Source organism: Erpetoichthys calabaricus, chromosome 1, assembly GCF_900747795.2.
Source record: "Erpetoichthys calabaricus chromosome 1, fErpCal1.3, whole genome shotgun sequence".
NCBI lineage: Eukaryota > Metazoa > Chordata > Cladistia > Polypteriformes > Polypteridae > Erpetoichthys > Erpetoichthys calabaricus.
The window spans coordinates 45,194,814-45,220,057 of NC_041394.2; the positions used below are offsets into that span (position 1 = coordinate 45,194,814).

Here is a 25,244-nt window from a genome sequence, read left to right on the forward strand (position 1 = left end):
GTCAAAGCAGCTTGTGGTATTCAGTATTAGCATCTTGACCTTGACTTTCTTAGAGATTTTAATCAAAAATTACACATTGTGTGGGTGATGTTCCTTTAATGTTCTTTATAGAAAATGGACATGATCTATTATGTAATATTACTGTAATTTTTTCATAATATCTTGAGATATGGAAAATTATTTTGGGGGTCATTTGAACTCATACTGCCACCTCCTAGCTACCAATATTATATGTGTATCTCCTGATACTACTGTATAAGCATGGCTTGTATTTTAGCCCTCAGCATGTTTCTGAACTTCTCTGTCCTTCTCTTTATAGCAACCTTTGGTGCGTTTGAAAGGAGGTGCAATTGTGGGTGAGGGAAGAGTGGAAGTGCTGAAGAATGGGGAATGGGGAACAATCTGTGATGATAATTGGAATGTCATCTCTGCCAGTGTTGTGTGCCGAGAGCTTGGCTTTGGAAGTGCCAAAGAGGCCCTGAATGGGGCTAGGCTGGGCCAAGGTAGGTGATTTAATCTAGATTTATGGACAATACTTTTTCCAGGTGGCAATTTGAAATTACTTACACTAGGCAGGTGCCAAACTGCCTTTCAAAGGGAAACTGATTTGAAACAAATGTCAGAACCCATTTTTCCCTAAATAAGTCAGCGATGGGTAATGCTGTCTACTTTGTATTATCTCCTAAACACCCTCACAAACCAATGCTAAGATAGCTATGTCCTCCAGTGTAATCTTTTCCTGACAATTCAGGCATGCTATTTCAAGGATAGCTTGTCTTCTTTGGTGCACTAAGACCTTCATTTCTCATGAGTACCTTTTGCAAGTCACAGTTATGCCAATTAAGGTCAACCTTGATGCTAAGCTGTCACCTAATAGTGCCTAATTTTATAGTACAAAGTCCCTTTTGTGGGAAAAGTGGTCTTTTACAAAGAAGGTGTGCAAGTGTCAAGCGTTGTGCATGTGTTTTCTGCAGGTTTAAGTGGTAGAGGAAGTTAAAGCAGTAGCACCTGGTTATTAAAAATGCAATCATTCATTCTCTTAAATAATGCTGCAATAACAAATGAATCAGGGCAACTTAACATTTTCCTTTAGACTTAAATAAAAAAAATCATTCAACTTATTAAAGAGAAATGAGGATCAAGTCCCATTAAAGATGACATGTTCAGAGATGCTTACTCTCCTTTATACATGCAGCAGCAGGACAACCTCATGTTTATAAGAACAAAATGTTCTGTGGGTGTGGGAAGCTTAACATTGTGAACAATGCAAGACCATGAAAAGCTTCAGTGATAGATATTAAAGGGCAAGTATAGCAAACAATTCAACAGGGATTCTGCTTTTAGGATTCAAATTGAGTATCAATAAGAGTATCAAATGTCATCTTTCTTTCTTTCTTTCTTTCTTTCTTTCTTTCTTTCTTTCTTTCTTTCTTTCTTTCTTTGATGTTTAAAGATATCACTTTGTAATGTATACTCTTCTTAGTTTTTTCTGCGGTACACTAGCTACAGTACATCTGTTTTCAGTATGGCACAAGGCAAGAACCAGCCATAAAGTAAATGCTAATTTATTATAGGACACACTTGTGCAAAATACCTACATGCATTCATTCCAGGCCAATATATTGTTGTCAGTTAAGCTGAGCTGAGTGTCTTTTTCAGATGCGAGAGGAAATTGGGGTCACTCAAGTAAAACCCACAGTTAAATCGGTTCAAATGGGTTTAAACTCCAGATAAACTGTGACTGGGATGGGATTGGTATTGTGGTGTTAGAGTTGTGAGGCAGCAGCTTTAACCACTGCAACACTGTACCAGTCCATGTGCATTTGCCAACATGTTGATAATCCTATTCACATATTTTGATTTAGAAAATAAAGCAAATAAATGTAAATAACAGCAATGCAACATACAGTAAAGTAAAAAAATGTACATTATGTAGTATAGAAGATAGTAATGGATTGGAGAACCGTTTTGATAAAGGAGAGCAGTCAAGAAAGATCTAGTTTATCCTGTAGTAATCTTCTCGTCATTCTCTGACTGGACGTGCTGCAGAATCATTTGTCACCTGCTTGATGGCATGTACAAATGCAAATCCCACTTGATATTATCGATAACATTTAATATAATAAGTCCTTTTTTCTTTAATTCTTTCTTTATACTTGTACAATATATAATCCTTAAGCTTAATGTCAGTAGCCATCCCCCAGTTTATGAAAAAGATACAAAAATCTTTGTATGGAACTGTGCGCTTCACAGTTTCAGCGGCGTGATGTTTGGCTGTTGTGCGCATGCGCACATAGGAAGCTGCACGCGAGGCTGCGAGGGAGAGAGAGCACTGTCGCTCCCGCAGTGCCAACCCTGGCGTGCTGGTGGAAGGTAGTGTTTTTTTTTAACTCTGCGTGTGTTGTGCTTAAAAACCGTGTACCATATTCTTGAATGTGATAAAGTGTAGAATTAGATTATTATCCTGCTTCCAGCTATTCTATTTGATTCATTTTTTTCGGTTTCTGAATAAATTTTCTTTTTATACATGTTTGTTTCCTTTTACACAATTTTAAAACAAAGGCTAAAAATTTTTTGGAGCAGCACCCCCACTATTTTTAGCTACGAGCTGCCACTGAATCCAGAGATCTGCATCCCATCCTGGCAGCATTAGACACTAGTCATGAACCAACATTATTTCATACCAGAGTTATGGACCATGTGAAGGGTTCGAACCCAATAAATTGGTAGTTTAGAGGGTCTATGTAAGTGCGTAATGTGAATAGGGTTACAATGGTGCTAACAGTGAATGGCATCAATGCAGAGATTGAAAAATGTATAAGAGAGAATGCTTTAATCAGATTTGTCATTAATTACACATAGCAACTAAGTTTCTCATTTTCATACTCATAAAAAATAAACAAATGATAAAAGCAATTCAAATAACAGCTAGCATTTTCTATAGTTAAAATGTCCTACTATGTCCGTTCTTGAAAATTTCGTCTATTTAACAGGGGGTGTCTTGGAGGGTGTGGTGAGCAGTTCTTAAATTCTGATGAGATCTGCATGTCATGTGCTTATTGGTGGCCAGCATTGATTTGTGAGGGTGACTTTGTAAAAATCTACTGTCTTGCATGAGATACATTCTGCCTGTAATGTGGTTTTAGGGTGGAGCGGTGAGTATGCAAGCAGGAACTGAGACTCACAACACATCATGTACCACAAAGAAGAATCTAAATACTGCACTCTGTTTACCTCCCCTCTCAAATGGGTAAACCGGTCCTATAACCGTTCCTAACACTGCCCCATTTGATTATGTCAGGCTTCTTAATTCATCCTGAACCGTAACAGGGTATTAACCAAAGAAAAAGAAAAATCAGCTGTGCTTGAAAACAGAGAAAAAAAAACAAAACAAAAGAAAAGTGAGTCTGCCTCTCACCACTGGATCATCTCATCACTACCACCAAATGTGATGTCCTGTGCTCTTAGCCTAGAACATTTCACCTTGAGCATGTGGTAGTTCATGACTTGGTGCCTTCTGACACCACTTGTTCACAGATTACAGTACACCTATTGTGGAAAGGAACTGTGGGGGAATTGATTTGGTATTTATTTTTACTGTAAATTGAATAACAGTGTTGTTGCCTTATAAGCAAAGCCTGTCACTAATATTCTCTGTCATTTATCTTCCTCCTCAGGGATGGGTCCAGTTCATATGAATGAGGTGGAGTGTTCTGGATTTGAGAAGTCCATAACAGACTGCTACTTCAACAAGGAGTCTCTAGGGTGTAGCCACGAAGAAGATGCTAGTGTGAGATGCAATGTCCCTGCAATGGGCTTCCAGAATCAGGTTAGTAGTGCTGCTCATCTTGGTGTTTGTTTTGGTAGAAATGAGAAATTTTAAAAAGATTAGAAATGGAAAGGGAGAATAAGAGAAAATTTTTGGCCATAATAATCCTCTCTTTTCTCCTTCTCCTACATATTTGTTACATTTCTGCACTTAGTCTTCATCACTCCAGCACTAAATGAGATGCTGTTGAAACAGGTTGGTGACACATAAAAAGGGCTCATTTTCTAGCAGAGTTAAAATGCAACATTGAGGTGTGTCAGCTTTGTAACAAAGTTTAATTTGTAAGAGAAAGACCTAATGTTCATCATATTTTCCCGTGCTGAAGTTATATAAAGTTAATTAGAGCTATCTCACTGTAACCTTTCTGAGTTGTCTTTATCGTTGTTATTTATGTTATTTATTATTTATTAGTTATTAGTTATTTATGCCCAGAGGGGAATGGGCAGTCTCGTGGCCTGGAACCCCTGCAAATTTTATTTTTTTCTCCAGCCATCTGGAGTTTTTTTTGTTTGTTTTTTCTGTCCCCCCTGGCCATCGGACCTTACTCTTTTTCTATGTTAACTAATGTTGTCTTATTTTAATTTCTTATTTTGTCTTTTATTTTTCTTTTCTTCATTACGTAAAGCACTTTGAGCTACTTTTTTGTATGAAAATGTGCTATATAAATAAATGTTGTTGTTGTTGTTGTTGTTACTGTGAAGCAGCTTTCCAGCATTCCTGACTATGTCTGCGTAACTGCTAAAAAGGCTGGGAAATGTGGGCAGAGACATGATGAGCAATAAGCTGCTGGGAATGCTTTTGGTTCACTGAAACTGTATAATGGAAAAAACATTCTCAAAAAATGAATTAGTGATAGAAGAAAAACCACATACAAACCGACACAACGTGATCATTTTTTCAGACAAGATATGAATAGATTATAATGACTGTGTAAAGGTTAATTACAAAGATTTACTATGTCAACGGTAGTTTCAGATGAGGATTTACATGACTTATGGACAAAGTTGTCATGCAGTCCTGTAAATGTAAAAGCTATTTTTGCATACTGTGAAAAAGACAACAATAACAGTATGGACTAGAGTATTAAAGTTTTTTTAAACTTCATTAAGTTTACACACATTCTTTCTATATCGTGATCACAATGGCACAATAGTTAGCACTACTGCCTTTTTACTCTTAAATCAGTCTCTTATCGGTGTGAAGTTTGCATATCCTCTTAATGTTAATGTGGGCTTTCCTACCAGGACACCAGTTTTTCTCACAAATCTCAGCAACATATAAAACAGTGTGCTCTGCAGTTGGCCAAGTGCCATTCAGGGTTGTCTCTTGCCTTGTACTCAGTACTACTGGGATGGGTAGCACTTGCAGCTGTACAACTGGTAATTGCATGAACCTTCCTACACTCAACACCATCTCATTCCCTTAAATATTCTTTATAGTGTGACTTTTTACAATTGTTTCTATTAATTTTCCTAACCTTGTTATTTCAATCAGCAATATCTTAAAGTTAATCACTAGAAGACTCGTACACACTCACAACAGACACATTTAAGGGTGATACTCAGCCAAATATACATGTCTTTTGCATGTTGGAGGAAATAACGACACTTTAAAAATACACAAAATATGCAGGCTAAATTTAGAAAATGGCCATGCTAAGATTTGAACCCATGGCAGTAACACTATTAGCACTACCACTTTACCACTCACAGTTGTTTATACATTTTTACAGTTAGAGCTGTGGCCAGGTAAATGATTGCTCTAGCACCCACGTTCCATTAAATTTGTCAAGTCTTTCCAGAAACAATTTAAGTTAAGTGAATTGTCCTTCATAAGTTCCCCCTTAATTTCATAACCTTACTCCATGTCAGAATCTATACTGTATTTTACACAGGAATTCACTTCTTTGATATATTCTAAGTTTCAACATTAGAGTTACACATTACTAAAACATACCACTAAAACCATTGTTATATGAAGAAAGTAACAGACACATCTGTTATTGCCAGAATGACAAAAACCCAATGTTTGTTATGCCCTTTGTATTGAATTATTCTTGTGACAACCATGTTTATTCAGCAGCTCCAGTGCTTCCAGCAAACAATAAATATTAACTCTGTGAGTAGTGCCAAAAGGGACTCTGCTCTGTTGGGCCCTTGAGCAAGGCCCTTAACCTGCAATTGCTCCGTCCTGGGTATGACGTTAATCTGCGTCCAGCCCTGCATGTAGGCCCTCCAACCTGCAGGGAAAACCTGGGGGTTGGTGGCAGAATTGGCACTCCAGTCAGAGTAAAAAACCTCACACTGGTTCCACTCCATCTTAACCGGTATGGTGGTGAGGTCTCACCCACTGCACTCGGGTCCTAATCTGGATCCTGATTTGGTTTGTCGTGTGGTGGGTGCGGCAATGCGCTATATAACCTCTCCCTCTCTGTGAGTAGACATTGTTACCCTGTGTTATAACTATCAGGATTTTAGACCCATACTTGTACGCATACACACTTAAAGTGTGCAGGCAGCTCCTTTCTGACTTGTACAATGCCCTCAATAGCCTGAAGTGTGAGAAGCATTATTATTGCTTCTTAGTGATAGAGCATAGTACATATAAAGTTCTTTAAAATATCTTTTTTTCTTGTAAACTTGAACATTACCTCAGCACTTTAGTAGCTCTTGAACAAAGATTGTTTATCATACCCAATCTGTTGTGACTACAGAAATCACATACGGGTTTTCAGTCAAGTGTCTTGCCATTTGGTTTGTCTTCATTTCCAAAACTGGCATCTCTTGCATACTGAAGCAAGAATGCAATGTGATATTGACCCTTGACTGGGGAGTTCTTTAGCTGCATTCACATTCATAAACACTACTTTCTACATAAAAATCTTTGACTGGGTAGCAAATTGTATTTTTATGCACTACCTACATTTTCACTTTTCTCAGTCCTGCCTTTATAATTAACAATTAAAAGATCAGAAGCATTGCCTACAAATAGTGGTATTAAAGTAAAAGATTCAGTTCTTCTTGGAAAACTCCTGAAACAGTTGTAAACTCATAATTCTTCTGAAAATTCTAATATGTTCAGGTACATTTCATTTTTCACAATGAGTTACATAAAATTTATCAATCCAGCTGACTGAACAGAACAAAAAATAAGTAAAATCTCATACTGGGTCATTTGATGACACCCCATAATTATTTTTAAACGAGAACATATTGTTACAGTTTTTTCTTTAAGGACTTCTGGATTTTTTAAGTGGCAAAGTTTAGATAATTGGTCTGGTAAAAAAAAGCACATGAAGTCAGAACTTTCTGTCTAAAGTCATGCTTGGTCAAAACTAATCTGTAGACTAATAACCAAAGTTGTGCTCCCCAAAGCAAACTAGTCCATCTAAACAATTATAGCTCTGCACTGAAATGTACACTTACTAAAACCTCTGTTGTGATTCTTGGCGGACCCCCATCATCCTATGCCTGACTTTAAATGTAATCACAAACACAAACTCAGAAATAGTAGAAATTGTACAATTCAGGTTGGTCATTGTGTGCCTATTCATGATGCAAGCATATGGATTTTAGATTATTATACTGATTTTGAGCTGTGTGTGATTCTAACTTCTACAATTACTCTTTTAGCTCCTGTCTTAAACTATATAGCTTCTCCTTCCTAAAATGCAGTGGGCAGATTTATTTCTCTATGTGCATCTTCACAGGGGACAATTAACAACCTTAGCACCGTCATTAATTTATGTTCAGCAGTTCAAGATGTTAGTCTTATTTATGAAAAAAGTCTTGAAAAAGCTAGTGATTTATGTACAACTTTGCTCTTTCAAAAGCATGGCCTTCTTGCCAGACACATTACTGGGTGGTTTTCGATTGGGTATATTGGGTTGCTAGGCTTGTACAAGTTGGAGAATGGAATGTGTGAGAGGAAGGGGTGCTAAAAACATGACATTACTGCATCACCAGTGACAAGAATACTGAACTCCATTGTGCTGTGAAACTGAGAAAAGCCAGTAATTGTGCTTTAAGTAAAACACCACCACTAGCAGTCTGCTGTCTAAGCAAGAAAAATGAAAAATGTTTCTGGCCTTTCTATGAGGTGAGCTGTCTTTGTTGATTGTCTTTTAATACGAAAGATGGCCTGCTAGAAAGTAATATCAGTCTCTCCTTTTGTCTGCATGCAAGGCAACGTCACTGTCAACATTCCAAAATGGACCGAAGTCAGACCTATGTTCTCTGGTATTTGAATAATGCATTGTTGCTTCTTAAAATAATGGAGAGAAAAGTCTGCTCATTTTCAAGGAACTCTCCGACTGATGCTAGCTTAGCCTTTCTTTTGAGCTCTGCCTCCTAATTCATGTTATTTGGAAATATGGCACATGTAAAGAATGTGTTTTTTTTTTGAGATATCAGGATTAAAGCAGCAGTTATCATCTGGAGCTTGAAATAAGTCATTAGTGATTTTTCCCATTCTCTTAGCTTGTACCTTGTACTTCTTCTGTACATTTTTATGTGATATTATTACATTTTGCATTTAGCCTTGTTGTGCTCTTAGCCGAACTCCTTTGAAGATAGTTTAGCCCACAGGTATTATAAACATGATTTTAATTTAAATGAAATATGAACACAGACATACTCTGATGGAACTGTTGCTGACTTGCACTTACAGGTAGTAAAGTGCCAATTTAATAAAACTTATCTGATTACAGCTGTGCACAAGACCAGTCTTGACTTGCTAAAAACATTTTTTTCTTATATATTTTTCCCTATATATATTCCCCTCTGCTCCACAGTTTAAAATTACCTATCAAACAATTCTGACATTATTAACTTTAATTTAAGAGTATTTGCATATATATCGATCACAGCATGTAGAAATGGCATCACTTTTTATACATGGTCCCCCCAATCACTTCTGAAGTTAAGAGTGGCGACACTGTTGATATGGGGACACCAAGCTAGTACTCTCTGTAGATGCCCCTGTTACAGTATCTCTGTACTTCTGAATCTTAAGCTTAAACAACTGAGTCACTCTGGCAGTCTGCATCTGCCTTAAAGAGACAAAGGGTTCTAGTCCTTGGAGTCCAACTGTTACCACTTAATAGACTTGCAGTTTATAGCTTGACTCTTGTCAGTCCCTACTTTTAAGGATTCCATTCCTGGAACCAAGCGCTGTCCTCTATTGGTCATGAGTGTTCAAACTACAGGCCAGAACTTCAATTCCTCTAGTGTCCTGGGAAACAGTATATGGTTCTACCAAGGCTCGTTTCTCTCTTTCTCTCTTACTCACTATCTGCCTCTTCCAAATCACCCCTTCACAATAAATAATACAATCACTTTAAAAAGCAGAATCTAACAAAATGTCTAGCATTTCATTACTGTTATTACTACTAATAATAATAATACATTTTCAGAACTTTCACAAGGTAATATAGAAAACCAGAGTCCATCCTAGAAGTACTGAGTACAAGGCAGGAACCAAAACTGGACTGTGACACCAAAACAATGAATATAATAACAAAAGTATTAATAACAGTAAACAAATTCTCTGTATTGTAAAACAAACAAATAAAAGCATACTCTTTTTAAATGTTAGAAAATTTTAAAAAAATGAGTAAGGTGGCTAACATTTCAGTTTATTGTATAGTCCCCTCCATTTATACTTTTTTAACTATCGTAAAAAAATGTAATAGTTATAATAAAATATATTGTAATTACTTGTTCAAAATGCAAGGGATTTACCAACAATGCAGTAGTGTTCTGCAAACAGTCAAAATACACTTCAGTTGGTAATGTTATTTAGAATTTTTTGTGTTTATTTGTATTGTACCCAGTTTGCTTTTAAAAGCAAAAATACAGACATTTATTATAGCAGCAATAGAAGAATAATAGATACTACTATTAGCAATATATACTGTATACGATACTGTCATCGGTTTAGGGTAATCCAGGGTGCCACCCAGTTTACTCAATATAAGTAGACTCAAAGTAACAAGCGCTCAATGATGCAGCAAATAAACAAAAGCAAAACATAGCCCTTGGCTGTATCTTAATGGCTCTGGAGAGCAGTCAGATTTCAGGGTCAGAGCCCCATAGGGTAGGTGGCTCATCTTCTGGGAGCGCCTTCCTTTTATAGAGTGTGGACCAGAAGGGGTGGGGTCAGTTGCCCTCAATGGTCATCTTCTATGGGTGACAAAAGGGGAAGAAGAGTCAGCAATCTCACCCTCCTGGCGTCCTGGGGTGGTAGTGTTTACCTCTGAGAAACCATCTGACATGCATGTGTGATGAAGCATTGTTGTCTTTGGTTAGGGGGTGATTTACCCTCACTCTTCTTCAAATGGTTACTTAGCTTACTTATGTTAGGAATGTGTGGCTTTATTAAATCAAATGACAAATTACTGCAGCTCCAAGATCTTGAAATGATTTGATTTCAATAAACTTGAGCAGCCTGGCATACTTTCACTTTACATTTTTCTTTACTTGCTCTCTTATACCATTTTTCAGTGTAATGCGTGCAGGAGAATGCATTTGATCTCTCACCTTCAAGACATTCTTAACATGTCAGAAGAAATGATGTGCTTTGAATTAGCTTTGGCTCATTTTATCATAGAGATGATTCTTTTATTATCAAATATGCACTCAGTAGTGGGCCTATATTTTTGGGGCCCTGAAGTTTGAAATGTTATGGGGGTCCCTTCACCCCCATATATTCAGAATGAAACATCCTTAGTTTGAAGGGTTTTTTTCTTCTGTTTTTTTTCTATGCACCTAGGCTCTGGAACTCCTTACCTTTAGTGGTTAGGCAAGCCGCTTCAGTCGCCACATTCAAATCACACCTAAAAACGCACTTCTTCACATTGGCTTTTAATTCTTAACCTGTCTTATTTCCACTTGCTTTTTGCTATTTCTCTGTTTTATTGGGTCCCCTGACCTGTTTTTAGTGTCTCTGTTTTAATTCTCTCTTAATGTTTGTTTTTAATATTTTGCTTTTAGTCTTGCTTGTTTTTACTGTACAGCGCTTCGGTCAGTTGTAATGCTGTGTTTTTAAGCGCTTAACAAATAAAAATGGTATGGTATGGTATGGTACTGTTGGCCTAAATGATACTTTAATTTTTATTTTAACAACTATTTTGTTTTTTCGTTACACTACATTATTAATATATTTTTAAAATCCCCTTCACATACAGTAGATACAAAAACATTTTAAGCAATGTGGACTAAAGTCTTTTGTTTGGCCTTTCTGGGATTAGGGCCCTAAAGTTTAAGCTTCATGAGTTTCATAGTAGATTCACACCCATGCACTTTTTTTTGGCTTCCCTGACTCTTTGGGCAGTGGTCAGCATGGGGATGTCTCCTGGGATGTAGAGAGATTCCAGCACATTAAACAGAAAATATAATAATTACCTTTCTAATTATAATATTTCATGACTTAAGCTGTTATACAGTAAGTATCAATAGAAAAGTCCTGATCACCCAACCCCCCGTTGAACACATTGTAAAAAAAAAATAGACATATAAAAAATGTTCTTTTGAATTAACACTAGGTGAGCTGTCTTCTGTGTGTCATATGCATGTTTACCCATTGTTCTAATGGCTAATATCCAATTTGCATAAACCTCTGAAGAAGTTTTAGGTGAATCCTTTCTAACATAATGAATGAATGAGTATGTTTTATTAAAACTTTCAAATTTTATGACTTTTCTCTTTGCACAATTGATTCCAGATGATAATCTGGTTTGGATTCCACCATTTTGTACCATTAGCTTGTTGTGTATTTACACAGCCTGGATGCAGAACTGTTTCGTTGGTAGAAAACAAGTAGTAATTTGTGTGCCCACCATTCCAGATGACACCACAGCCCTGTCATTGAGGAAAATGTATTTTAGAACATTACCTCATGTATGCAATCATCATCTTCATTTCAGATTGTTAGTTCCACATCAGTAACTTAATGGTACATTTTTGAATAAAAATTATTATGAAAATAATGGCAAAAAGCTGCAGTGATTACACAGTGGTATCATTGTTGCTCCACCCAGGGCAGCAGTGTGATATGTTACTGCAACTGTAGTGAGAATATACTGTACATGTACAGGAAGCTATTACTGCAGCTGTTAGGAATCTGCTACTCTTCCCAGCTCTTTTATGATTAACTAGCCCACAATTTGGCAGACACTCATAAACAAGACTACAGAATAAATAAGAAATGATTGTAAAGGAGTGTAGATAACCTCTGCCCCTTTTATCCATTCTATCATTTAGATATTTTCTGAATCCATTCCTATCCTTACATTACTGGGTCAGCCCTCTGCAAAATACCAACCCATCCTGGCATACACTCACGTATACTCCCATATTCATTCAGAATTTACAATTGTTAACTAGTCTTACAAGCATGTTTTCCAGATAAATTAGGAGAGTGAAGGAAATCAATACAACATTGGAAAAGTGTGCTGACATCACACAGAAAATGGCTGGGTCAATGTACTGTAGCAGTCAGGAAGAACTGATAATCATTGTACCTTTTCTTAAAGAAGAACATGGGGACATGGTTTGGAACTTGTTAGGGACAGATGTTAGAAAGTTTTTCTTCACACAAAGACACATGGAATAAATTACCAAGCAGTATGGGGAGACTAGAACTTGAGGGAGCTTCATATCTCAAATTGATATTATTTTGGAAAAACTACAGAAATAGGATTAGCAAGCCTGATGGGCTGAATGGCCTGTTCTCGCAAAAAGTTGCTCTAATGTTTATGTAAAACAAAATATTCTTCAATTTCTCTCTGCAACAAGTAGTATGTCATTTTGTATAAAAATCATTAATGTACTAATAAAATGCATAGACCATCGTGCTGCCCAATCACTAATTATTATGTATCATGCAGCCCAATTATTACCTGCTTATTTTATATTGTATTTCTGTCTTTCCTTCTCTAGAGCTTTTACAGCCACTGTGCTCTTTCCCTGGTATTATTAATCCACCAGCTGCTTAGTCTTTTCAGCTTTCTCTTTGGCCTCATTTACCTTTTTCCTATTATTCTGTCTCTGCTCACAAGTTTGTCCTTACATATTGTCACTCTCTTACAGGTTTATAGCTTACAATACAATGCAGTACAGTGAAATTCTTATTTGCATGTGTGTATCAACACATTGTCACTCTCTGGCCCCAATATTAGTGACTGAACTTTTTCATTTACCTACTTCCATCTATGTCTCTGTTTAGTTATTGGCTGCCCTTTTTCTTGTTTCTCATAATTCTATCCTTCCCTACTTTAAATATCCATAAGTTTTGCATTTGTGAAGACACAAACGCTATTCAACAAGGAAGGGTGCAAGTCCTAGATGAAGTACCAGTCCACTGTAGGTAATATTCATAAATCATTAGTCAGCATATTTTGAACTATGAGAGGAAATATACAAGACTATAAGGAGAACCTAAAGGTAAGCAAGTTTGGAATCAAACGATGTGCTGTAAAGTAGCACCACTACACTCTGAGTGACAATTGCACTTATTTTTCTAATTAAAAAAAGACATGATGCTTTCTTTTTTGCCTGTAAATGGTGCATGAGCATGGCATGGCTATAATGAAAATGAAGAGGGCCAATAAAAAATAAAGTTAAAATTACAGTACATTTTCAATGTATATAAAATTCTCTTTCCCTTGTTTTATGAATCTACTCTTCTGACTATCTCTTTCATATAAATTTTAGCAATACTTTTGACAAATAAAAATTTTGCCTATTGATTTTATTCTCCTTGTGTCTCTACTTCACTTTAAGTTACTCTTAATGTGGGATTAAGTTATCATTTGTTTCTTTCTTGCCAATCATTTGTACTTGATGTTACCCCATATATTTAACTAGCAGTGCTACCAATAATAAATAAAAGCATAATAATAATAAAACAAGACAGAGCTTAAGCCATTAAATACTGTTCCTTTTGCATCTGTAGTATTTTTCCTTATTTTGATATTTCTTTCAGGTTTAAATAGTAATTTGAAGAAAAATAGACACATGAGAAGTGTTAGAAAACACTAAATTAGTAAGTGGTATGTTGTTCATGCTTACTGCTTAGTTGCAAAGGAAAATTTTGTAGTATTGTGTCAGAAAGAATGGTGTTTGTAGCATCTGGGGGTTCTAGATCTACATTTGCCTGTTTAAAAGTGTGTGAACATTACTTAGATTTGTGAATTTGTCTGTTTCATATTCCTTCTAAGAAAGGTGTGTAAGAGGTGATGCATACTTCAGACACCCAACAGATAGCTGTGACTGAACTACAGTCCTACAGATAGCTGTGTCAAGTGCTACAGGGCTCGAAGAGAGATGTGCAGTAGTGGTGTGTCATGTGTGTTTGGTTCTGTCCATGAAAAATGGCTAATCGCATGATAGATGTGAATGATTGGCAAAAAGGAGTTACTGCATTCAACTGTGCCAAAGGGCATAGTGAACAGGAAGTTGCCAACTTTGCGGGTGTGTCAAAGCATACTGTTCAATGGGTCTTCCAGCAGTGGAGTACATCTCAATCAACTGATAATTGTCAACAGAATTGTAGTCAAAAGATGGTGCTCACAGATAGGGTCCTTTGCTATGTGTCACACATTGCAACGGCAGTCAATGCAGGCCTACAACAAGCCATTTCAAATACTCAGGAGGGAATTGCATGCCATAGATATTTGAGGAAGAGTACCACAGAAGAGGCCCTTGCTAACAGCTATTCACAAAACTACATGGTTACAGCGGGCATGGAGTCACAAACACTGGGCTGTTGACGCCTGGAAACATGTTACCTGGTCTGACGAGTTGGGTTTCTGCTTGAATGATGTAAGGTAATAGGTACATTGTAAACCACACAAAGCCTTCCATGAGGCCTGCGTGGAAGGTGTTGTTCAGGCAGGAGATATTTCTCTGTTGTTATGGTGTTTCTGGAGAAAACTGGTTCTTTGTTTGAGGTGACGACACAGTTGAACCAAAAGGTTACATTGGGCTACTGTACATCCATGTGCCACCTTTTGTGCTTCATCTCCAGAGTAAACATAAAATGGCTACCCCAGTGTTATTGGCACAAAGAATATTCTGAAGAATTCTTGCATCTCTGCTGGCCGCATTATCTCCAGATTTCAATAGGCCTACAACAGTAAATCAGGGGAACTATTTGGAGCAATGAGTGAAATGCCAGTGGAGCCATTCGACCAATCTGGCTGAACTGCTTGATTTGGTGCCATCAAAATTGATAGATAGATGTCGCCTATATCTGCAAACTAGTAGCATCCATGCCAAGCAGAATTACAGCTGTTCTTTGGGCTCACTGAGGAGTTAACTTGCTGTTAGATAAGATTTAGCCAGTTGTGACTAATTTTTTTTCCAGTGAGCTTAGGCCGATGTCATTTTTCTATTTTCTATATGTGGTTTTATTCCTATAATTTAGATATCTTTTTAAATATATTTTTCCCACTGGGCTTTTAAATGGAAGTTCATTATATATGAATACATTGAGAACTGAAATATAAATTATTTAGCATTAGAAAATAAAGGCATGATCTAGTGTTCACCTGTGTCCTCATTCTGAACCGTCCATAAAGTTGAATCTCAATCTTCCACAAGTTAGAAAATAAATTAGAGAATAAATGTTGTTGGAGAAAAATGCAACTCGGAGTAGCCACTGTATTAAAAAATAGACCAAGTTTATTCTACTTGCATGTTCACAATCTTTACATCAATTACAAATTTCTGTGTAAAACGCGGGCAGGAAAAAAAGTATTTCTGAAATGTAATCATGTAGACAAAGTCCTGCGAACTTCTCTCCAGAGTAACACTGGAAACATCAAAGTCTCTTAACCACTAGGGTATCATATGCCCATTAGTCAGAGCTTTCATCATCTTTCTGCATTCTACGGGTGAGTTGAATGTTTATAGCATACAGAAATGTGCCCTAATATTTCATTTGGAAAAAGAGCAAGAATACTGTGTTTTTATGTTTCTGGAAAATATTGCTCAAAAGTTTCATATATAAGGAGTGTTAAAAGGGTGATGTCAATTTCCAGGACCCATCATTCTTGTTTTTATTTTTTTCCACATCATCTGCTTTCTTAATTATCTTTCTCTACCTCTGCTTTATCTCCACAGCTGCGCCTGAGTGGTGGACGCAACCCTTTTGAGGGCCGTGTTGAGGTGCTGGTGAAGAAGAATGGGACATTAAAGTGGGGAACAGTCTGCAGTGATAGCTGGAGTACGATGGAAGCCATGGTGGTATGCCGCCAGCTTGGCTTGGGATTTGCGAGTCATGCTTTCCAGGTCAGTTCTGTCTTCTGGAAGCTCCATTCAAGCTGTTGAAGACCTTGTATCTCTTGTCAGGGTCTGTGCAAAGTACATTTGTATGTCTAAGAGCAAATAAAAATGGAAAATGTGACAACCACAGCTCAACCCTAACATTTTCAGCAAGATAGCAGAATATGTATTAAAGGAAAAACAAATTCCAGTGCCCCTTGCCAAAAATACATGTATTTCAAGTGATGTGGAGAAACAACGTATAGAACTATGTCAAGATTAATTAGAATTTTTTAGTCAACCACAGGCCACAAAGTACAAAAATAACTGTTAGAATATAGATGTAATGTATTTAACCACTCAGTGGCACAGTTCATGAGCTTTTTTTTGTGTGGACAAAAATCGTGGGTGTTTTCTCTCAACTGCCAAGAAAGCAGCCATCATAAGCTTAACATACACAAGGTGCAGACAAAAGCTGAACAAAGAGACAGTAGAAAGACTTTGAAAACCTAAAATGCTCAGGAGAATACAATGGATATTTGCTACTCAATGTGCAGTGTATGAACAATAAAAAACGGAAATATTTACATTTTTTTACGTAGCAATATGATGAGGAGAATCTAGTTCCCAGAAAAGTCTTGACAAAATGAAAGGCACATGTGAATTCCTGTGAAAGGTGCTAAAAAATAAAACTTAACAGATACTGAAAGGAGCATGGAGGTGTAATAGTTAGTGTTGTTGCTGCCACACAGCTTCTAGAGAACACTCACTCTAGTTGCTGTCTGTACGTTTTTTTACAGGTACTCCATCTTTCCTCCTAACTCCCAAAGGTGCATGTGTTATGTGGCTTATCAACGCAATATTAATCTTCTGCATGTTAATGTGAATATTTAAATGTCCCTTGCAACAGAGCAGCATCCTATGTCAGGATTAAATTCTGTTTTGTGTTTGGTGTTGTCAGGATTGGTTCTTTCCCCCTTGGAGACCCTGAATTGGATTAAGTAGGTTTATAATGAATGGGTAGACAGATGATTGATAAGGATAATCTCAGCTTCCATGTTTCTGGTTATTGGAAACATTTTATTATTGTAGAAGGGTGTCATTACTCATTAATTTGACAATAATCTGACAAAAGGGTCAAATGTATGCTTGTAATTCTTTATTTCTCAATGACTACTTTTGCATTTTAACCCTATAATGGACTACCTACTTGTTAGAGTTGTTTCCTGCTGGCCAAGTGCTGCAAGGTTAGGCTCCAGTCCCATGTATTCAACACAAGACCCCTGTCAGTTGAATAATTTCTATTTTTTATATGCGTGTGTATTCTTCTTGCTTCAGGAGACATGGTATTGGCCAGGGGATGTAACAGCAGATGATGTGGTGATGAGTGGAGTCAAGTGCTCAGGAACGGAAATGGCCCTATCCCACTGTCTACATCATGGCACCGATGTCATCTGCCCCAAAGGTGGAGCCCGCTTTGCAGCTGGCGTCTCGTGTTCTGAGTGTAAGTTTGGATTCCTTAGACACTAATGGCAACTTTGCTCATTATTTGTGGACTTATGAGGAAACACACTAATGAATGGAAGGGAAACACAAGAGCTAGTGTTTTTTTGTTGCAGGTTCACACTTCAGCTCTGAATATTCCTTAATCATGAATATACTTTGAATAATACAATTGCTTAGCTATTTGATGAATTATATGCCACACACTATTGTAACTTTACAACTTTGGTAACTCTTCCAGTAGACTGTGCCCTTTAAAGTAAAGGCCAACCAGGTTAAACTTGAAGTAACATGTAACCCTATATTTAGTGAACCTTCTGCAATTACAGGTCAACAAACAACTTTAGCTTACCTTTGGGTATCATTGAGTGCAGGGCAAAAAACAGTTCCAGACAGGATCTCATTTCTTTGCAGATCTTGCTTATGTGCATCCTCTCCTATTAGAGCAGTTTATAGTTACAAATTAACTCAAGGGGTGAATCTTTGTAATGTAAATGGAAACCAAAGTATGTTGATAAGTTTCTTCAGTTCAAAGAGAAAATGTACCAGCATAATACTTCACCGTACAGGCAAGTAATCTCTCTAGGTCACTGTCACTGTGAGCCAGAAAAACTAAACTACTAGATCACTGTGCCATGCAGCAATGTCAGATCAGATGAATATTTACAGATTTCTTTAAATATTTTTCAAATATATTGGAATAGCTATCTGTTTTAGAATATCTGGAGTTCAAGTACAGATACTGTATAATATATTGCATTTTCAAAATACCTTTTTTTTCATTATAGTACTGCCAGTTTTATTTTTAAATAATATAAATTTTTTCATTTTTAAAAATTTACCAAAAAAGGCCAAAACATACTATTGCAGACATTATTTTGTGAATTTCCCCTTGGGATTAATAAAGTATCTATCTATCTATCTATCTATCTATCTATCTATCTATCTATCTATCTATCTATCTATCTATCTATCTATCTATCTATCTACATTATTGTGAATTTCCCCTTGGGATTAATAAAGTATCTATCTATTATTTGGTGGCAAAAAGCAACCTTACAAAAATCAGTCAAAATGACCACAAAATAGCTATGATCTAACACCTCAACTAATATGTTTGCTATTGAATCCAAAACACTGTGAAAAATTACATTTAATTTCAACTGTTTGTCAGTTTTTTATTGTAATCTATTGTGCATGTACAGTATATAAACACAGGGTGTATTTACAAATCACATGTTAAAATTGGATTAGTAAATTATGACTTAAGAGGTAACTGGCTGAAATTTCACGAGCAGCACTATGTACTATCTTTTATTTTAATTGGATTGTGCAATGAACTTGGAAGTACCCTAGGATAACGTTTGGGCAAAAAGCCCACACTAGTGGAAGGGTCAGTCGTCCTTTGGCTTGTTAACATGAAGAGCAGAAAAAAATTCTTTTATTAATAAAATATTTATTACACATAAATACTCTTCTTGACAAAAGCTCCAAGGAGCACAATAGGCACAGCAGGAGTTGCCTGAAATAGACAGTCTCCAAGCAAACAAAGTCCCAAAGGTCAAAATACAGAGCACAAAGGTAGAAAAATCCAAGAAATCGACAATAAATGACAATCATAGGAAAACTCACCAAAACCACCAAATGCATTCAATGAACTGCAAGGGACTGCTTGCTTTCTCAGTTATTACAGGGCCGAGAGAAGTCCATTGATAGTGATAGGCAGGTGGCCCCGCCTCATAGAGAATCACCCATGAAACACACAGAACAAAGCAGGACAAGCAGAGATGCATAGAAACCATACAGTACACACACAACAAAACAAACAAACAAAAAAAGAATATAAAACACATAATAACTCAAAAACAATAAAATCCATAAACACCCACAAAACCATGACAGACTGGCTGCATTTCATGAGCAGCTTGCTATCAACATGTATAATTTTCCACATTATATCTGTTTGGTTACGTCTGTGCAGTACCTTTATATATTTATGTATTTATTTATTTATTACCCGTAAGGGAAAAATGAATACCTTGTTGTACCTGAGGGTTAAAATTTTCATAGAATCAAATTTGAACACGTTTTGCAAACTGACTTTAATGTGAACTAAGGATAAGTCAATTATAAACTCAAGAAATGTACCTTTTATTTTGCTTTTGTCCATCATTTTTGATAGGTATCACCTTTAGTGACTGGGTTGGGCCTTTATACTTTACATCACATAAACATTCTTAAACAAAGTATTCAGAATTAATCTAACAGTTTTAAGGCAGGAGTATTTACTGTCACACTGTAACATCAAAAACTATCAATGGTGAAATAAAGTTGGCCTACCAAAGTACAGGCTTTAGGCAAATGCTCTAAGTCATAAAAAAATTGTGAATGCGATAGTCAACCTAATTCAGCGTTTCTCAACCTTTAAGTATTTGCGACCCGAGTTTTCATAACTGTTTTAATCGCGCCCCCCTAATGTTTTTTTGAAAGGAGCCCACTAATACCAATTTGTTCTTTTTTAATTAATGATATATCATAGATGCATATTTTATTATACCTACTTAACTTTTATCGACATTTATTTAGCTCTATATTTATTTTTCTAGTATCAGAATGTACTTCCAGTTGTTTGGTTTCAATAGATGTATTTTTCATATTTTCGATTCTTGCTTTCTTTTTTTCACACCCCCCCTTTTTGTTACTTCGCACCACCCTAGGGGGGCCTGCCTCACAGATTGAGAACCACTGACCTCATTTCAGACCTCTGCATTGTATAATTTTGACCAAAATAAAATGTAAAGATAACTAAAATAAAAATTTAGTATGTGAAGCCATCACAGGAGCTGAAAGGGACCATCACTTTCATTGCAGGTCTTCCAACAAATAAAATCATCACAATAACAAAAACTGGATAATGGACATTAGTTTTTTTCCCCACTAGTATGACGTTGCCTTTTAAGTCCTCTGGGTTTTAAAGTACACCAAAACTTATCTCGTCTTCTGCAATGGAAGTAATCAGTTAAAAGTTAAGATTTTAATTCTTTCTCTTGTGCTGTAATTCCAGCTGCCCCAGATCTTGTCCTGAACCCACAAGTGGTGGAGCAGACTACATACCTTGAGGATCGACCTATGTTCATGCTCCAGTGTGCCTATGAGGAGAACTGCCTGGCTACTACAGCTAACAATATCGCAGCCAACTCCTACCGACGCCTCCTTCGTTTCTCTTCACAGATCCACAACAATGGTCAATCTGATTTCCGTCCCAAAGCAGGGCGCCATGCCTGGATTTGGCATGATTGTCACAGGCAAGTACCTTGTGTTTTCTGGGCATGTGCCAGGAAACAGATAAGTAGGCACAGTCTACTTTTCATAGTAGAAGCTATGCTATTGAATCCAATATTTGTGATGTGGTGGGAGCTTTTGCAGTTTTCATTAACAGAATAACATTTACAATTGGGTAATCATGAAAAATCTTAACTGAATTATGTCACATTATGCAATTTTCATAACCTGTGGCAACATGAAACTGGAATTCTTGGGCCTTGTGAATTGCAAAATCCAGTCACTGTTTCACCAATTTAGGGAAGACAGCCTCTCTGTATTGCTGTCTCTTTTATGTTCATCATGACCTACTCTATCAGTACAACAGGTAAACTTTTTTTTTTATTTCTGGAGGCCTTCCTTCCTTGCACTACATGGTACATACTCTGATTTGCTTTACTCCTGACTCAGCTGCAGCATTCATTTGTATTTTAATATTTTCTGCTGATACCACTCACACAAAATCATGTTTTACACACCTGCAACTTGTACAGTTATATAAGTCATGTTATCAAGCATACCATACAACTTACATTAAGTCCACTACAAAGGCACTTAATTGCACATTAGATAGGTAAGCTTCTCAAGGAGCTGCTCTACAGATTTTCTCCTGTGCCATTTATTTGCAGCTACTCATAATCTTGAATAAAGGTGAAAATATTTGAATAGCCTAGAGATAATGATGTAACTGTTCATAGCTCAACATTGTAGTATACAAGTAAGTTTGAATCCTATCATTTTAACTCTTTTAGGGTGGATGTCGACTTTTGTCGACAGGAGGGGTTGAAGGCGGATGTCGACTTTTACGACAATCAGCTGTTAATGGCGACAAATCTCACTGTCACGTCACAGGCATTCCCTCTGTGCTTGGAGGAATGCTAGACTCGTTGACTCAGCAAATAAACATTGCGTGTGCGTGAGTTGCGAAATGTAAACAGGCAAGATGGCACCGACATGTGAAAAGGCAGCGAAGCAAGTGCAGAAAAGAAAACACTCGCATTATGCGCATTTGCGCATTATCACGGAGTCGGACTCTTGATTTTTCAGAATCGGACTTTATTGGCAGTGATCAGGAGATCGAGCAAGAGAGTTAGAAGCAGGCATCAGCTGATCAGACACCAGCCGATGCCGCGCGCCTGAATTTACAATTGTTGCAGAAATTAACTTTGGCTGGCCCATGAAAAAGCATACAGTACATAATCGGGAACTGTTCCAGGTTCATGCACTTTCTTTGAAGGGTCTCAGAAATGAACATGTAATTATTACAGTTAACAAAATGATGCAAGTGCTAACAGCTTTATTGATTGCTGAGGAGAATTAGAAAATTATATTTATAATTAAGAAAAACAAGCACGATGCACTTGCAAATAATCTAGTTTAGCCTGCCAGAGAAGCCAATGCAGTACTTAGGCAAGATGAGCAGATTTCTGTATTTTTGAATGTTCTCAAGTACTTTCCAAATGCTCCATTCTTGAATCACACACACACTGCACAACTTGATACCACATTTGCAGTAGCAGTATGTGTTCTAGCTTTTACCAGCACAAAGAGGAGAGTATCTACAATAAATGAAATAGGATTAACGACTGCACATAGAACTGCTCATGAAATCAGCAAACCACCCACTCATTTTATGACCAATAATAATTCTAATAATAATTCTTTGCATTTATATAGCGCTTTTCTCATTACTCAAAGCGCTCAGCAATTGTAGGTTAAGGGCCTTGCTTTAGGGCCCAACAGAGCAAAGTCCCTTTTGGGATTTACGAGATTCAAACCAGCAACCTTAGAATTGCCAGTGCAGATCCCTAGCCTCAGAGCCACCACTCTGCCACATCACCTGATGTCACAATGTCACCTGAGTTTCTTCAGTGACAAGTTTTCATGTAGTCTTCATCTGATTGTAATAGCAATGAGTGCATGGCATCATTTGGTGTGTTTTCAAGCTTCTCCCCTACATGAAATATGTTGTATGAATTATTTTTAGAGGGATACTGGTCATCTGCCGTGGAACGAGAAAACTATGCAGCTGGAGAAAAAAGTAGGCAAGTTGTCAGTTTTACGTAATATGCACATCTCAACTGGGCAAACTTGTGGCCAATTCCTAGTCATAAAATCATTGATGACCGATGACGGTAACAAATGAGAATGGTGTTGACCTTGTGGGGAGAAACTCCTCTTCAAGGTTTAAAGAATTTTGAGTATTACAATTGATTAATTAGAAAAAAATCATAATATTCTTTATATTAGAATAAGCACTATTAGTTAAAAAACAGGCTGTGTTATTTTTTTTTACTTTTAGCATTAAAATAATATTCCACCCAAAAAATTGTATTTTTTTATATGTTACTTAGTCAATGCAATTTGTAGTGGTGGTCGAGAAAATTTTTAAGCTCATTTTATCATGCAAAGTGGGGAGAAAAAAATTGACATAATAGAAGCCAATGCTGTACAACGGCAAATTATGTGAAAAACATCCTAAAAAAAGTAAAAAAATCTCACGTTACTTGTCTATTATGTTTCATAATACTCATGTTTATTAATATTTCCAGTTGTGTACTCAAAATGTGCAAAATGCATGGCTTTTAGTTAAAATAATGTATTTTGAACTGACAACAGGATTCTTGACCCACAAAGGAGGGGGAAAGGCAGTTCTTTAATTCAAAAATTCATACATGAAACTATGCAATTAAATTTTTTTCTTGGCCACCGCTACAAACTATTTGGGTTAAATAACACAGATGTGTGAAAATAAGAAAAACATTTTTGGGTGATGTATTCCTTGAAACTGATTAAGTTGATTTGTTAGGATGGCAATTCACTTTGGTCATATTTATTTTGTGAGTTTCATTTCAAGAGACTACTGGGAAATGATCAGATGTATATTCTTTGTCACAATTTGTCTTCTTCTGGTATTGAGGTCAAACTCAAAGGGAAACCATACAAAGTCGTATAAAGGCCTAGGCTCATGAAGACAGTGAAGAATCATCTTTAATATATGTCGTGGTCGCCCCTGAGGTTTTTGAACACCTCTTTTTAAATTCCAAATATTACTACTGAAGAAATCTATTCATACCCAGATAGGCAAACCCTGAAAGGTCTTCTTCATCATCTGGGGACCCTTCTCACTCTGAAAGCTTGGGCTTGTAGATAGCCTGTAGATAGCTAAGTTAGAGGCAGCTAATGTTTAAAATAATAAATGTTAATTAAGCACATGTCTAGCTGACAGGTGAGTATTTCACATTTGACCTGACAAGGTTTGCCAGGATCCAAAAAGAACACACAAGGAGGCATCCAGGACTCTCCCGCATGCCGTAAGAGTATATATCTTCTCAGACAAAACAAGGCTGGTGCTGAACTGAGGGCTGCGTGCCTCTGCATGCCAGCATTCACTTTTCAACAGCTTATGTAACTTAAGGCAGGATCCTTATGTCAGAGGTCAGCAGCTGCTCATAGATTCTTATTTTAGTTTTTGACTAGCATGCTGGGGGGTCACAAGCCTTTGGACAATCTATTTAAGTCAAGGTGAAATCTCTGCTGCTTCAACTTTACTACATACTCAGTATGAATGACAAACCATAACTGCTAAGCCACAACCCCTCATTACTCAGACTCTCCTTTTACTCATCCTTGTAGGTGTGCTCCTTCCTTTTTGCTCCAAGTACCTCTGTGCGTCTTTATTTTTTCATGTACTTTTACTTCTGTTGCTACCTCCCACCTACTGAAGTGGGACTCTGAATTTTTACTTTTATGGTGTAGGAAGGGTAGTACAAGGACTTCCTGTGCTTCTGCTATATGTGGTCAAATTCCTGGCTGGGTTTATTGAGTGATCTTGGTAGGTTGAGGTTGTTAAATATTGGATTATATAAATTAATATTGGCACAGGTAGAGCAACTTCAGTATTTTAAGAGTCCTCACAATTTGTCTTCTAAAGATGACAGGTTCAAGACATTTGACTTGTTGTCATTGTTCAGATTATATGAAGGTGATGTGACAAAGGCAATCCCAGACATACACAGTTCCACTCTGAAAGTTGCTATATAAAATAAACACTACCCCTCATTTATCTGTACTCACATATGCTTACACTCAAGTTTCATGGAGGCAAGAATTTGTGCTCCAGCAGCACTAGGCACAATGTTGGAATCAGCCCTGGATAAGACAATCCCAAACCCAGCCCTAAACTAGGAGAATGTGCAGGCTGCACACAGTCAGTGAGCAGGTTGTGATTCAAATCCTGTCTCCTGGCGTTATTAGACAGTAACGCTAACCACTATGCTGCCGTGCAGCCTTAAAGATCAGTATCCATCACTGACAGACCTAGT

General features: G+C 37.0%; 1 protein-coding gene across 1 annotated transcript in view; it reads left to right on the plus strand.

The window, feature by feature from the left end:
* Positions 1-25,244, plus strand: part of loxl2b (lysyl oxidase-like 2b) — a 112,731-nt gene that overhangs the window by 65,004 nt on the left and 22,483 nt on the right. Inside the window, exons 6-10 of the mRNA XM_028798872.2 lie at positions 320-503; positions 3,678-3,829; positions 15,955-16,122; positions 17,434-17,599; positions 20,663-20,903. Coding sequence (XP_028654705.1) covers positions 320-503; positions 3,678-3,829; positions 15,955-16,122; positions 17,434-17,599; positions 20,663-20,903 — 911 coding nt within the window. The remainder of the gene's footprint in view (positions 1-319; positions 504-3,677; positions 3,830-15,954; positions 16,123-17,433; positions 17,600-20,662; positions 20,904-25,244) is intronic.